This window comes from Mycteria americana, chromosome 25 (assembly GCF_035582795.1).
Source record: "Mycteria americana isolate JAX WOST 10 ecotype Jacksonville Zoo and Gardens chromosome 25, USCA_MyAme_1.0, whole genome shotgun sequence".
Classification (NCBI taxonomy): domain Eukaryota; kingdom Metazoa; phylum Chordata; class Aves; order Ciconiiformes; family Ciconiidae; genus Mycteria; species Mycteria americana.
The window spans coordinates 590,965-604,636 of record NC_134389.1 but is presented as its reverse complement, the minus strand read 5'-3'; the positions used below and the strand labels follow the sequence as shown (position 1 = coordinate 604,636).

At 51.9% G+C, this 13,672-nt stretch overlaps 1 protein-coding gene across 1 annotated transcript; it reads right to left on the bottom strand.

Annotated features, from left to right (window-relative positions):
* Nucleotides 1-121: 121 nt before the first annotated feature.
* LOC142420785 (methanethiol oxidase-like) lies at nt 122-6,192 on the bottom strand. The gene is made up of 10 exons (XM_075525033.1): nt 6,019-6,192; nt 4,686-4,871; nt 4,075-4,195; nt 3,312-3,494; nt 2,819-3,001; nt 2,345-2,419; nt 1,908-2,029; nt 1,715-1,807; nt 1,345-1,463; nt 122-710 (listed from the first exon to the last, which is right to left on the bottom strand). Exons 1-10 carry the CDS (start codon nt 6,139-6,141, stop codon nt 548-550), a joined length of 1,368 nt encoding a protein of 455 aa, XP_075381148.1. The 5' UTR covers nt 6,142-6,192; the 3' UTR covers nt 122-547.
* Nucleotides 6,193-13,672: the final 7,480 nt, after the last annotated feature.

The following is a 13,672-nucleotide window of genomic DNA, read 5'->3' as shown; positions in this document are numbered from 1 at the left end:
GAGGGCTCTCGTGCCAGGGGAAAACTATCCAGGAATGACCTGGCTGAAGAACAGTAACTCAGACGAACTGGGCACTTCACTTTCTTTTGCCTTAGCTTTCAAGGATGAACAAGCTCTGAATCATAACTGAGAGTTCCACACCTTGCTACCGGCTCTGGTACTGACAGCAATAGCTAACAGGCTGGGGACATCAAGGCAGGTGTCCGAAAGGCCTGTAGCAATGAAGCGAGGCACGGTGGGTATGCAGATATCTGCCAAAAGGCACGGTGCGTACTGCACATCTCTGTATGTGAGCAATCGCCCTGGGCTCTGCTCTGTGAATCACGCCCAGGGATTGCTTTGCACTGAAAACATGCCATGTGTCGTCGTTCACTGGTCTGCCTGAACCAAACCCTCGCAATAAGGCAGAGCTTCCGTAGCTCAGGTTAGCAGAAATCTAGACTCCAGCTGGGGAGTGACTGGGGACCCCCAAACCCAATTACCCTACGGTCTTTCTTAATGGCTGCACTACAGAAGAGAGAGAAGAAGGGAGTCTTTCACATGGCGCCTAGGCGAAGATATCGGAGGTGGAATCCCCACAAGCGAAGTGGATGTCTTTGGCAAGGCAAGGCCCGTTGGGCTCCTTTCCAAAATCCACCAGGAAGTTCTTGTTCACGGTCAGGCCTCCTTGCTCAGTGTCCACATCAATCTGGAGCATGACAGAGCCTTCCCTGCGAGGGGACAGGAGCACAGCTGTTACAGACAAGCAAACCACGTTCCAGAGATCCTGCCGTCACCCTCCTGTTCTGTATCATCCAGGAAGAGGCTTTCTCCTTAACATCTGGTCTTCTACAGGGGGAAGGGAGCGGAGGCCGTTTCAGTCGTGGCATACACCAGCGCTCACATTTTTTTCCTGAATTCTCAACGGACGTGAGTAAACCGCTAGGCACGATGTGACAGGCAGGCTGGAGCTTGCCTTTGTGTTGGAGGTCACCGTCCGCTTTGCTAAATCAAAACGTCTCTGCTGGGTACACTGGGAGATGCTGTAGCAGAGACGAGGCCTGGCTCTCAGAGATGCACAGATGGATTCACTCCACCTTTCACACTGAAACACTTATGCCCTCCCAAGCAAAACCCTGGCGCTGCAGCTCCACACAGGCAGCAGCTGCACCTTGCCCAGCCAGAGAGGTTTGCGAGTCAACTGCACGTGAATTCAACGTGAGGAAGCTGCGGGGATGATGTTAGGAAAATCTGTCCCCCTGCAATCGCAAACGTGCCCTTGTAGCCCCCCACATGAGGCGCCTTTCCCGTTTCTAGCAGAGGCGCCATCCAAAAGAGGCCCCGTTCTTCCCAAACTTTTCTTACTTGACCACATTCGGGTAGAACTGCTTGTCCCACGTGCTGTAGAAGGAGTTGGTGACGTACAGCCTCTTGCCGTCCACGCTGAGCTGCATCCTGCTAGGGCCGCCGTACACTCTCTTGCACTGAAGGCACAACAGACAGCAGTCATGTTACTGGCTTCTTTCTTTCAGCAGCCAAGCACAAGCAGGGGCAGGGGAGCAGAGCAGAGCAGAGCGGCTGCCTCCCCTCCTAACGCAGGCAAGCTACCAGATGCTGCGGACACACGGGCCACTGCAATGGAGACCCACCTACCCCAGAAACCCTGGGCAGAGAATGAGCAGAGCAGAGCCAAAGTCCACGGGACACCAGAGGGCAAAGAGGACGCGGAACTCACCTTGATCACCAAGGGCTCCGGCTGGCACTTCAGCTCTTCGTCTCTACACACAGCCACAGGTCCGCCTCTGAGGATACTGCCTCCCACAAACACCTGTAAGCGAGGCAGTGGGAGACAGGTTGCCTTGTCATCTAACCACCACCGCGTCCTGCTAAGGAACCCAACAGTGCAAGCCCTTCTGCTCCTGCCTTACCTGTCCCACCAGCCTGGGCTTGCAGGTTTTGGAGAGCTCATATTGGCGGATGTCTCCGTGCAGCCAGTTGCTGAGATACAGGTACCTGTCATCCGTTGAGATGATGAGGTCGACTGTGAAGGCTAGGGCACAGAAACAAAGAGCTCCAGAGAAGGCAGCGTCAACAGAAAACGTGCCTTGCCTCGAGCCCCAGCTCGCATCTCTCCCTGCCATTCTCTATGTCATGCCTCCAGCACAGCAGACCTGCCCAAGTGCACAGGCTCCAGCCGGGGCAGCGGTGTCTTCCTGGGGCGGGGTGCACAGCCCCTCAGCCCCTCCGACAAGCCTTCCGTCGTGTTTACGCAGCAAGGCTTTGAGGGTCGGCAGTGGGCCTTGCCAAGCCGCGCAACACAATGCTCTGGGAGGACAAAGGAAACACCACCTCGGGGCACACGAACCTGGCATCTTGGGCATAATCCATCCCGTCACTTCCTTGGCCGGTATCCGAATCACCTCTTCTACTGCCCAGTTGTCTCTCTGCACAAGAAACACAGGCACGGCACCATGAGCGTTCCTGGCTGCTCAGGCAGGAGCGCTCCCTGTGCTCACACGCTTGCACAGCCAGGCAAAGCTGCCTGAGGAAGGCTACCACTGCGCCCAGCTTCTACGAGCAGACACAATGAAGGAGAGCACCATCTCATACCAACAGCGAGGCTGGCCTTCCTCACTCAAATTAACCCCCCAGATGTTCATCCCAGCTGGTCACGATGGGCTCCCTTTACGCTCAGCGGAAGAACAGACTCCTCTCATTCTAGCATACACGTCCAAAGCAGGGTCTGGATGCTGCCCTCTCCACACGCCGCCTCCTTTCTCTCTGCTACCCCAAATTTCTTTGGGGAGACCCAGGTCTCCCCTGGCTGCTGGCAGAATACTTGCCTCGCACTTGTAGAAGCGGTAGACGACGCCACTCAGGGCACAGCTGACGTATCCCTCGGCAGCATCGGGGTTGTGGAGGAATTTAACGCTCAGGGGCAAAGAGTCCTCCCCCAGGTCAAAGCACTGGGTGAGGGTGCGGCAGGACAAGTTCCACACGTTCAGGTGGCGCCCAAAGACCCCTGAGGAAAAGGAAAACCAAGTCAGAAAAGAGGGGGCTACCCACGGAGACTCATCCCTCTCCAGACAGGACAGGGACAGCCGTGGCAGCGTCTAGCCAGAAGTAGCAGAGAAACTGCAGTGATTTAGGGAGCAGTGGGAAAAAGACAGGGACCAGCCTGTCTAAAGGCCAGACGCCGCACGTCCTGTAGCAGTGCCTGTAAAATGGGCCGTTCGGGGAGCAATCTTCCTGTCCCCTCTCTCTGACCGCATCGACACCCTCCCACCACCTTGCTGAGTTCTGGCTGACCACCGGCATCCGTATTCCCTCACCTTTCTTCAAGTAATCGGGATTAAATCCATATCCCGCACATTTTAGCACGAATCCAGCAGAGCTGATCAGAACATTGTGGCGTGGCTGGTACCAGAAGTCGTATCCAGTGCAGGGGGTCTCACACTCGTTTTCCCAGTTCCCCTTCAGCTCAAAGTTCTCCCCATCCAGCACAATAAATCCACCTGTGATCCAAAAAGGAGATGCGTGACAAATCACATACTCCACTTCTAAACAGGAAACATGCTTTGTGCATTAGCCTATCTTAAACAGCCAAGATCTTCAAAGTACTTCAGACCTTGAGATACTTAGCTGCAAAGACTCTGCAGCTCTTTGTTGGGTAGAGAGATGCGTTTGTAGATTCCTACACGTGCTAAGCAGAAGTTTTGGGGGCCAAAAATGATCCCAACTTAACATTCACTTCAGCGTTTTCAGTGGCCAGTTACCTGTGTTGGCAGCGCTCACCCCACCTCCCCATTCTCAAGCAGTCATGGATGAACAAGACATGCTAAGACACGCTAAGACAGGTAGACTGAGTGCCTGCATGTGTGGAAGGGACCGGCTTTTCCTCTAACACGTGCCTTCATGTCCCCACTCCGCACCTCAGGCTTGTGGGTGATTACTGGGCTTACACCAGCACGGAAGGATTGGGACTTCTGAACAAGTATCTCAACTTTGCTGTTTGAAACTCTAGAAGTCTGCAGTTTTTAAGCTTGTTATTTTTCTAATAGGAATGATTACTGGAATGATTACAGGAAAATGTACCTTTTCCATTGCCAGACGGATCTCCCACGTTGGCAATGAGAATATCACCACTGGGCAGGCTGCGAGGTATATTGAGGTATCCCTTGTTGCACTTCCAGAAGACATCCACTGGCTCAATCATCTGAAAAAAGTTGACACACACATACTTCAGCCCCCGACTGCTCAGCTCATTGCACACGCCCCGGCAGAGCCTTTGGCCATCGGAGACTTCTGAAAATCTCTGATGCCTGCAGGGGCTTTCTTCCCAAGAACTCGCGCTTGCTAGGCCCTGCTCCTCCTTGCAGAGGAGCACAGCAGCCCCTGAGCTCCCCTCTCCACGCACAACAAGAACGCAGCAACACCTAACTCCTAACAGCTTGTCTGTCTGTGGCGTGACTTCCAGGTATTAGACTCTCTCTGAACGCAACAGGCACCGAGAAAGAAACGCAACGATGGTTGGAGCCTTCCTTGCTCTGAAAAGGAGAGAGCCGAGAGGGAAACGTGACCCAGCTCTCTAAAATCAGGGTGGAAGAGAAGATGAAGAGAGAACCCTTCTTCCCTGGGTATTGTTCCAGAAGCACCAGTTCCCAACTCCTTCCCAGAAACTTGCCTTTGAATCACCTCAAGCATACCTTACACAGCCTGGGAGCCCGGCACTGCGAACCCACATCCACCACGTAAATGCGGGAAGAAATCAAACAGGGAAGAATCAGCTTGTTCCTTTTCGTTGTGATATTGTCAAAGCAGGTGCAGCCAGCGCTCCACCCCGAGGAATGCAGCTCGTCTTTGAGGTTGGGCATGGGCAGGCGGTGGATCACCTAGGCAGTCAAGGTAGAGTTAGGGTTCACTCGGGGAGGCAGGGAGAGGTGGGGACCCTAATGCTGGCAGATACTTCTGCCCTGGTAGCCTCCATCTGACTGCAGCTGGGACTGCCTCTAGAGACTCAGGGAGGAGAACACTGCTCCTCGCACCGGCCGCTGCTCTTTGTTAGGGTACTGCGTGCAGCTGAGACGTGTGCGGGTGATTCTTTCAAGAATGTGCCTCACGCCATGCCACTGAAATTCAGAACATCATGTGTATGAAGAAATTACGATTATCGGCTTGACAAAACTGGTGCGTTGCTCTGCAAACTCCTGCTAAGAATGGAGCTCAAAATGTTTTACAAACTTTCAGAAGCCTGTATTGGCTTTAAAGTGCATTTTCTCCTAGGCTCTTGTAGGAATGGACTAATCGGGTCATATACACACCCTTGATGTAGATAATCTGTCTTTGCGGCCTTCAGAGACAGGTAAATGCCGATTTCCCACTTAGGATGACAGCAGACAGGTTGGTACAGCGCAGAACAGAACATCTCCGACATTGCAGCACAACAGAAACATGCTGAGCTCTGCAGAAGTGCTGGATACCCTAAACCACCTGCGTCACTAGAGACCATTTTCCATGCTGAGCAGCCACGGACAGGGTGATTCAGAGCACGTGCTCAAAAGCTCACTAGCAGCACCGAGATGCTCTGGAAGTGAGTTGGGAAGTGAGTCAGAGCCGACTTGTCCCCAGGACACAGAGATGGAGGTGATTCAACTAGAGCCAGGCATACAGGGGAAGGTGGAAAGAGAGCAGGAAGGTGAGATTCCTAGCAGACAGCATCCCTATCTGACGCATAACACCAGTGGAGAAGCAAGAAGTAGACCTGCCATGACAAAACTCACAAGGGGTTTCCCAGACAGGTCTTGGCAGGACGTGAATAGGCAGGGGGTAAGAGTCAAGCCAGGGTGGATGAGACAGAAAGACAGCGGAAGACGAGAAGGTGCAAGGAATAAACGGACAGCCTGCATGACAGAGTGGCTATCAAGCAATCTGATTTTCCCCAGCAAAAAAGAGTAAATGTCCTGGATCTGGGGGCACTACGAAGCACGGAGCCAGCGGCTCGTCACCAGCCCAATAAAAGCCCAGCTGAGACACAGGTACCTGGCCATAACATGGAGATCTGGGGTTGAGATCAACGGTGGCCAGGAAGTCGGGCTGGTCGGTGCATGTCTCCCTGTAGGTGCAGGTCACGTAGGCAACCTCCTCTCTAGGAACTGGGTACATAGAAAGCTTCTGTTAAAACATGCCATGAACCAGCCAGAAAGGAAAAGAAAAGCTTCAACAGACTCTCAGATAGGACTGAACTTATGTGTCTGGATGCTACGACCTTCCTCCTTGGTCACCGTCAACTGTCCAACCCTGTTGCGTTACTGACCCAGAGGTGAGAGACCAGCAAAAGTGGCTCTCCATGTACTTACAGCTTTCTGCCCTTGGGGGAAGGGACTCTCAGCATACGCAGTCACTTAATGGTGGTCTCCGCTAACACAGAGCTCTTTCCCAAACACCCCCATTCCGAAACACGCTCAAGAGGACTTGCCTTTCACAGCATCCGGGCAGGTGGGGTACTCGTAGCACTGAGCTCTGCATCTGTCTGATTTGAGAAAAAGAGAGGAATAAAATGAGAAACGTCCACATCCTGCAAAGGTGCCTAGGCAGAAGACTCTGTCCCACTCGATGGACCTTCTCCCACCCCAGCTGTCAACGGGGAGCTCCGAGACCAGCAGCTTCTTTTTGTTATGGCAGTAAAAAATCTCAGATCCAGGAGAGGAATCCTCCCTGCAGTGCCACTGAGGCTACCACAGATCAAACCACCGCTCAGTTCCCTTCTGCATCCTCTGAGCCCCTCACTGATCCCCTCCCTATCAGCAGTGAAGGAGAGAGAGCTTCCACCGAGAACCACGTCAGTACTGAAGGTCTAGCCTGGAAAATAAGTCTGTTTCCTTGTCTCCCTGACGATTCCCCAGCAGAAGGGGAGGCTCCCCTCACCACGGATGCTACAGCCACAGGGAAGTAGCTTTTCAAGGCAAAAAGAAGCCCCCGGAAGCACATCCGTAGTGAGACAAAGGAAACCTTTAGCACCAGTGGGACAAAATGCCCAGCTTCAGTCCCACCTCTCCCCTCTCTCCTTCCTGCAGCGCTGCAGAGGAACAAACCTACCAGTCCCCAGGTGGGACTCAGCTTCAAGGTGGGATGTCCGCAGCCTCCAGGCGGTGGCTGGAGCCAGACCCAGGAGGGAGCTACGAGCCTTGGAGCTGCTGTGGGCTGCGGGGAGGCTGCAGAGTCTCTCTTACCCATGCTGAAGGTCTTCTGGTTCACTCTCCTCAAGAGCAGAGGTGCTGGAACTGGAGGTGCGGCTTGCTGCCTGCCTCGCTGGAGTGGGTTGCGTTGTGGCAAGGCTGCTCCGAGGGGGCCTTATATGCAAGGCAAAGGGGTGGGGGGGAAAGCAAGCTGCCAAGGGAGGAGCCATCGCTCCTAAGCGTTTGGGAGGTGCCAGACCAGCGCTGTGGCTTGTTTCCGCCTTGCTAACCAGCAATCTAGAGGAAAAATCTGCTGGTCCATGCAGGTGTTTTCCTTAAACTCAACCTCCCGTATCTGATCCTGGGGCTCTGGTGATTTCCAATGGGACTTCTTTGGTTCTGGAGGCCTCCATGTCCCAGCCGAGACACAAGCTAATTAAAGCCATTCCCCATACCCAGGTTCCTGCCATACAAATGTGCAGTGGCTGCAAATTCCACACGAGGGAAGAGAAGTCCAGCTAGATAATCGGCCCCACCAGCAGCCTCCTGGAAATTACAAGGTTGGAACATACAGAGGCCACCAAAGGCACCTCTGAAATCTGGACCCTGAGAGAAGGCACGTCTCTGTCTGAGGGCTGAGCTGAAGACATCATGGCGTCAAGTCAGAAAGTCAGGTCCAGAGGTGCCTCTACCAGAAAGACGACTTTCTGAGCTCTAAGGACTGTGGCCTGCGATGCAGTGCTCAGAGGATGGAGGGGGCTCCAACAGCACTGAGATCGGAAGAGACTCGAGTAACTGTCCACATCTCCCAAACAGCTAGAAAGGACATCAGGCTAGAAACGGGTGCCCAAGGAAATACAATCTGTGCCCTTGTTGATGCAGCACTTACAAGGTCAAGACGTCCCTGCTGACTCTCAGGGTTGCATCTCCATATGGGAAAGTCAGCCCACCTGTGGAAAAGAGGAACCTTTAGGATTCAGGGCAATTCAGCACAGTGAAACAGTGCCTGAGCAGTAGCCACTTACTCTCCCCGGCAATCTGGTCAATGAACAGCCAAGGCTCCACGGCAGGCACCAGCACCGCAAAATGCCTGGCACCAGTGTGGTTGAATTACATGCGAACTGGACTAAACTGCCACAAAACACCCACGGGAACAGCAGAGACCTCCGTTAAACAGATCGTGGTGTTGGAGAGAAGCATTCTGGAAGAAGGGTCCCCTCCTGAGATCACCATGACCCTGGCTGCCACCAGCTGCCAAACTAAAGCAGGAGGAAAACACCAAGCGCCGTGGAACGTGAACGAGTATCATATCTTGTGGAAGAACTCCTCAATCGGTGGGCAGAATGCACGGGATAAGTAATTGCTCCACGTAGGAATGCAGAAACATCTGACAGCGCCACTAAAGAAGCCCTCGGGAGATCTCCATCAGAAGAGATAGCCTGTCTTACTAGGGCTGTAATTAATGGCGCTCTGGTTCCAGAACAGCACTTTAAACATGCAACAGGCGGACACGGGAGGAGCCTGGCACTTGGCACCAGTACCCAGCTTTAAGTGATTTCTCAAATAATTAGTGCACTACCCAGAGGCAACTGGGCCCAGCTTCAGGCAGTACAAAAGGAAAAAAATGTGTTTTTCATGCAGACTTGTTCTCAATCCTTCCACAAAGAGTGCAAATTTCAGTTTCCAGGCTGGCAGGATGCATGGCCTGAACAATGGATCCAGGCAACGTGGACCAGAGGATGCTGCCCACTGAAGGACACTCAGGCCTGATGGGAGGATGCAGACGCAGCTCTGGTCCAGCAGCTGAGACAGGCAAAAGGCAGAGCAGAACTCAGCAAGCCTGAGCTGAGCTGGGGGCCAAAGGGCTGAAAGGCCAGCAGGGATCTGGGGGAAATGAGGGCTGGCTGGGGTTTCCCTAATGTAACAGAAGGAAGTCCTGAGTCCAGGAGCAGCTCCATAGCTGGAGGTAGCTGTCCTCCGCAGAGCAACTCAAAACGGCCTTTCCCTCTTCTCTGCTTGCCTGCGCAGAGCTCACCATTGCTCTCCCATGCTGCTCTGAGCTGGGCAGAACTGCCCATCTTTCTCCAAGCCAAAACAAAAGAGAGCTTCAGGCATTGTACCTGACTTGCTGCCGCCCTTGTTTGCCTGGCCGGCAGGAAGCACAAGCAGGCCCAAGGACGCACGAGAAGCTCCTGCTCCATCAGAGGCAATTTCAGGTGCTTGGCTGATGCCTCTTTGCATGCTTTTGCTGTCACAATGTGCATGTCTCACTGCACCTTCTTCTTGCACCTGCACACCTGCTAATTAAAAAGCTCATTAGTCCTCCACTCATTAACAAAGTTTGCTGGTCATCCTCTTTGGCTTTCCTTGGTGACGTCTTTGGCATCCCTCACAAAACCAAGCTGTGGGGTGTAGAGTTTTCTAATTAAAACCGATAGTAGGAAGGATAAGAGCAGGCTCAGCAACACCAACAAGCAAGCAAGCAGTGCTTAGCAGAGACCACAACCAGTGTGGTCTGCTCGCGGCCCAAGAGAAGCTCCCTGTGGCAGGCAGAGATGGGAAGCCATGACACTGGAAAACCCACACTGAGGTGGCAACGACTCCCCTCCTCCCGACCATCTCTTCCACCCTGATAGGGAAGAACATGCTATAATTTTGATAATGGGCAAGACTCGGTGATGCAATCCGCTGCAGGCTGGCACAGCACGCTAAATGTGCTGCAAGAAGACCTTGCTACACCAAGGACACTAAGTCTGCTCTAAACACCCAAGCAAGAACTCCCCCGGCTACGGGAGCAGTCTCCAACCTTCCCCTGTTCTCCAGGGACGACGTTCTCTCGCTTCCCACCTCACCCTGCCATAAAACCCTGGAGGTGCCCCACGGCATCTAAGTCTTGCTCAACATCTTGCATTCTTAAATCCCCCTTTTCTAGACTTTTGACCTGGCCTCCATACTCTCTTTGCAGCCTTCTGCCGCATTCAAACAGGTCATCTCGGCACTGAGCACCACGAGAGCAGCAGCGTTTGCAAAGACTTCAGTCAGTGCCAGTGTCCCAGCAAAAAACACCAGCAGAGGTATGTTGTCCTAGACCTTCCCAGGCTCCACGTCTCTGCAGGGTTTCATTCTGTGAAACCCTGTTCATTCCCCTCTTCAGGAGCAGAAGGAAAACCACACCGAACAACCCCTGAGGATGTTGTGAAACAGAGCTTTGCTGGCAAACTTCAAATTCATGGCTCAGGCAAACACAGAGCAACACCAGCTGAGCTCACCTCCTGCCAGGGCAGAGGGGAGAGCAGAAAGGGAGCAGGACAGTGAGATTCCTGGCAGACAACCCCCCCGCCAGCTGCGGATCCCCAGCGGAGCAGCAAGAACTCGACGGCAGGTGGCACAGCTCACTGCACAGCGGCAGTGGCAAGACACAAACAGCTCTGGGGGCAGCAGAGGAGAAGAGTCCACCAAAGGCACCTGAGACAGAAAGACGGAGCGCTCAAAACTTTGGTACGAGTGGTAATGCCAGCAGCCAGAAGGGCAGAGGCACATTTAAGACAAAAGGCAAATGTCGTTAAAAGCAAGCAGACTATGCAAAGCTAAGGTCCACCACCCTGGATCTCTTGATCGCCCCCTTGAGCAGAGACAAACCGAACGTCCCAGGGCTACAGGACTCACGCCTGGCACACGCGGTGCCCTTCGGCACATGGCTTCAAAAACATTTCCACGTACAGGCTACAAGGTTTGCTGGAGGGAGCGTCAGCATAGCACAAGTACTCTTCTTCTCCCTCAAGGCACCTCTCTGCCTTTTTTCCACTCCTGTTTCAGCCGCCCCTTCCCCTCCAAATGAGTTGTTTGCGGTTGGAGCAGGAGTCACAGGGGAGGGGGCAGAAAGGTCTGGCCAGAAGCACGGCAGCAGCGGGATCGCCCCTCCCCACTACAGCCCACAGCTACAACCGCACAAACCCATCCGAAACACACATCCTTAGGTTGTGATTTCAGACAGCATGTAATGAGGAGTGACTTCAGGCTGCCACTGAAGGGCCCTGCCATGTGCAGCCACAGGGAGATGGACGGTGAGTCACTTTTTTGGCAGCTTTTGGCAGTTTTCTGACGGATCAGCTCCTTCAACCGACTCCTCCCGCACCTGCACAATCGCTCCATCTGACACAAGAGGAGCGGCAGCCCCACGCAGCTGGGGAGAACCGACGAGCAGGACCTGCTTTTTCTCCTGGCACCCAAGCTACACAGCAGCGGATGCACTGCCAGCACGCTCTCTTCCGTCCTCTGCCTAAAGACAGGCACGAGCAGCTTTCCTCAAAAGTCCCTATGCGCACTGCAAATCAGACTCCAAGCTTATGACAAATGAAAACAAGAACGGCTGACTTTCCTCCACTGGTGGAGAAGGAAAAGCAAACCAGGAATACATACGCTGAGCAGTTTAACTAAACACTTCAGGTTCCACTCCAAGGACTCATTTATGCTTCTCTGTATATAACAAGGCACTTCCCTACACTCTTAGACCCAAAAGTAGGAGGTCAGTCTTCACCAGAGGACTAGAGAGCTGAAGGTAGCAGGCCAAAAAATAGGGTTTTTTAATGGTGACTGTGTCATCACAACTGCTCGGCTTCACTTAAGCAGAAACTGTTCTCCATTCTATAACTTTCCCAGCTAATAACTGGTATATAATATATCATGCTGTCCTCCTGCACTTGTTGAAAATACTACAAATAGACTCTCTTTCTGGTATAAACACATCTACTTGTCTTGGATATGACATGGCAGCAGAAATATAAATGAATCTGCAACCTCAAATTAACAATGACTGAGTGAAAACTAGTTACTCATGAAGGAATAGGCAAGCTGCGCTATGCCCTCCTGTGGTCATCTGGAAGATCATCTACTTGCTTTAATGCCAAAAATTGAAGTCGTGCTGATGCACTCGGAGACAGTTTGGAAGCACTATGGACTGCAGAAGGCTAGGTTGTGTTCACTGGCTTCTGCGCAGTCTTACCTACTTCCCAATAGATCATGATTTCAGCAAACAGTATCAAACAGTGTGTGCAGACCCAGACTTTCATGTACTTGTGAGTAAGGATGGATTTTGGCCAGTGGGTGAAACCTCTACAATACTACTGAAAGAACATGTGAGTATCTTTTTTTTGACCCACCACATATCTGGACCTACTCTGCATTCACCAACTTATTTTGTTTCACCACATTTGTTTCTTCCACTTTGACAAGCATGAGAGAGATGATGGTCAGTCGTTAGGGTAAGGTTTCACAACACCTTCAGAGATTCTCCAAACAGCAGGCATTTGGCTAATGTCTGAAATTCTGGGGTCCGTTTCCAATGGCCTCTGACTGACCATGGGTATTTACCATGACAGCGTCCCCTCAGAAACCTCCTTATAGCCAATGAAGGTGGTGTCAATACAGTCCGGTGAGTCCATGGTAAAGCTCACCTTGCAATAAAGTAGACCCGGACAGGCACATGTATGGACATGGATCCCATAAGCGTGGTGAGACCCAGTGGTTTCCTCCCAGAATCACGAGAAACTCTCTAGTCACAGCTTACCTTTTTCAGTACCCAGATTAGCAGACATTAGGAAAAAAGGAAATATTTTAATTCAAGTGAGTGAGTCCCACTCTAGAGAAGAGCTCTTCTCTTCCTTCTCTAAGCACCTTTTTGCATTTAACATTTGGCTTTTACGAGGAATAGAAGCAAGTTGCACTTCAGTAGCTGTACACACTTGTATTCAGCAGCATTTCTAACCAAGATTTCAGGATGGGACTCAGACTGGAGTGCTCACTGGAGCTGGAATGAGAGACCTCAGTCACCCTGCAATACATTGATGGACTGAGAAGAGACGTGAGGGCCACCCTCACTAGCAAGTTTGATATCTGTGGAAAATCATGACCTAAAATTGCTAGTAGAGTGAGAGAAACTCCTAGATGTACTTCTGTACTGCATGAAGCAGGCTGCAATCTGCCCTCACGTGGCCAAGCAGAAGATCACGCACCTTTTCCAATTTAAAATGCTCAGTCATATAGGAAATAGGTGCGAAAAAAATACAGGCTCCAGTAGTATTGGTTAGTAGCAAATGATTTCCTAACAAATCAATGACTTCCCTGGACAACATGAGATTGTTTAGACACTAAGCAGTCACTGTACCTACTTAGCATGGACTGTCAGTAGCATTTACACAGGTTAGCAGTGTATAGTCCATTCTCGAAACCAAGGAAACAATGGGTCCTTGCAGCAAGATGGTTTAAACATCACCCATTTCTAACAAGAAGCTGCTGAAAATGGGCTTTTACATCAGACACAGGTGGCTACAGCACCATGTCAGTTAGAAAGCTTCCTGGCTTTACAAGGTCCTAACAGAACTGCTTGTTGCAGGTTTCAAAGAATGGCAGCAGTCCAGCTGCCCTACATTAAAAACACAAAATTGAACTCTCAAAGCCTGGTTCCAAATAAGTTAGGCAAGACAGTAAGCAGCTATGTACAGAATGAAGTCTTGATTATA

Coding starts and splice junctions, on each gene's coding strand:
- LOC142420785 (XM_075525033.1), bottom strand. CDS start 6,141: ATGTACCCAGTTCCTAGAGAGGAGGTTGCCTACGTGACCTGCACCTAC. Junction 4,872..6,018: donor GATCTCCATGTTATGGCCAG/GTACCTGTGTCT, acceptor TTGACTGCCTAG/GTGATCCACCGCCTGCCCAT. Junction 3,002..3,311: donor TCCCGATTACTTGAAGAAAG/GTGAGGGAATAC, acceptor CCTTTTCCTCAG/GGGTCTTTGGGCGCCACCTG.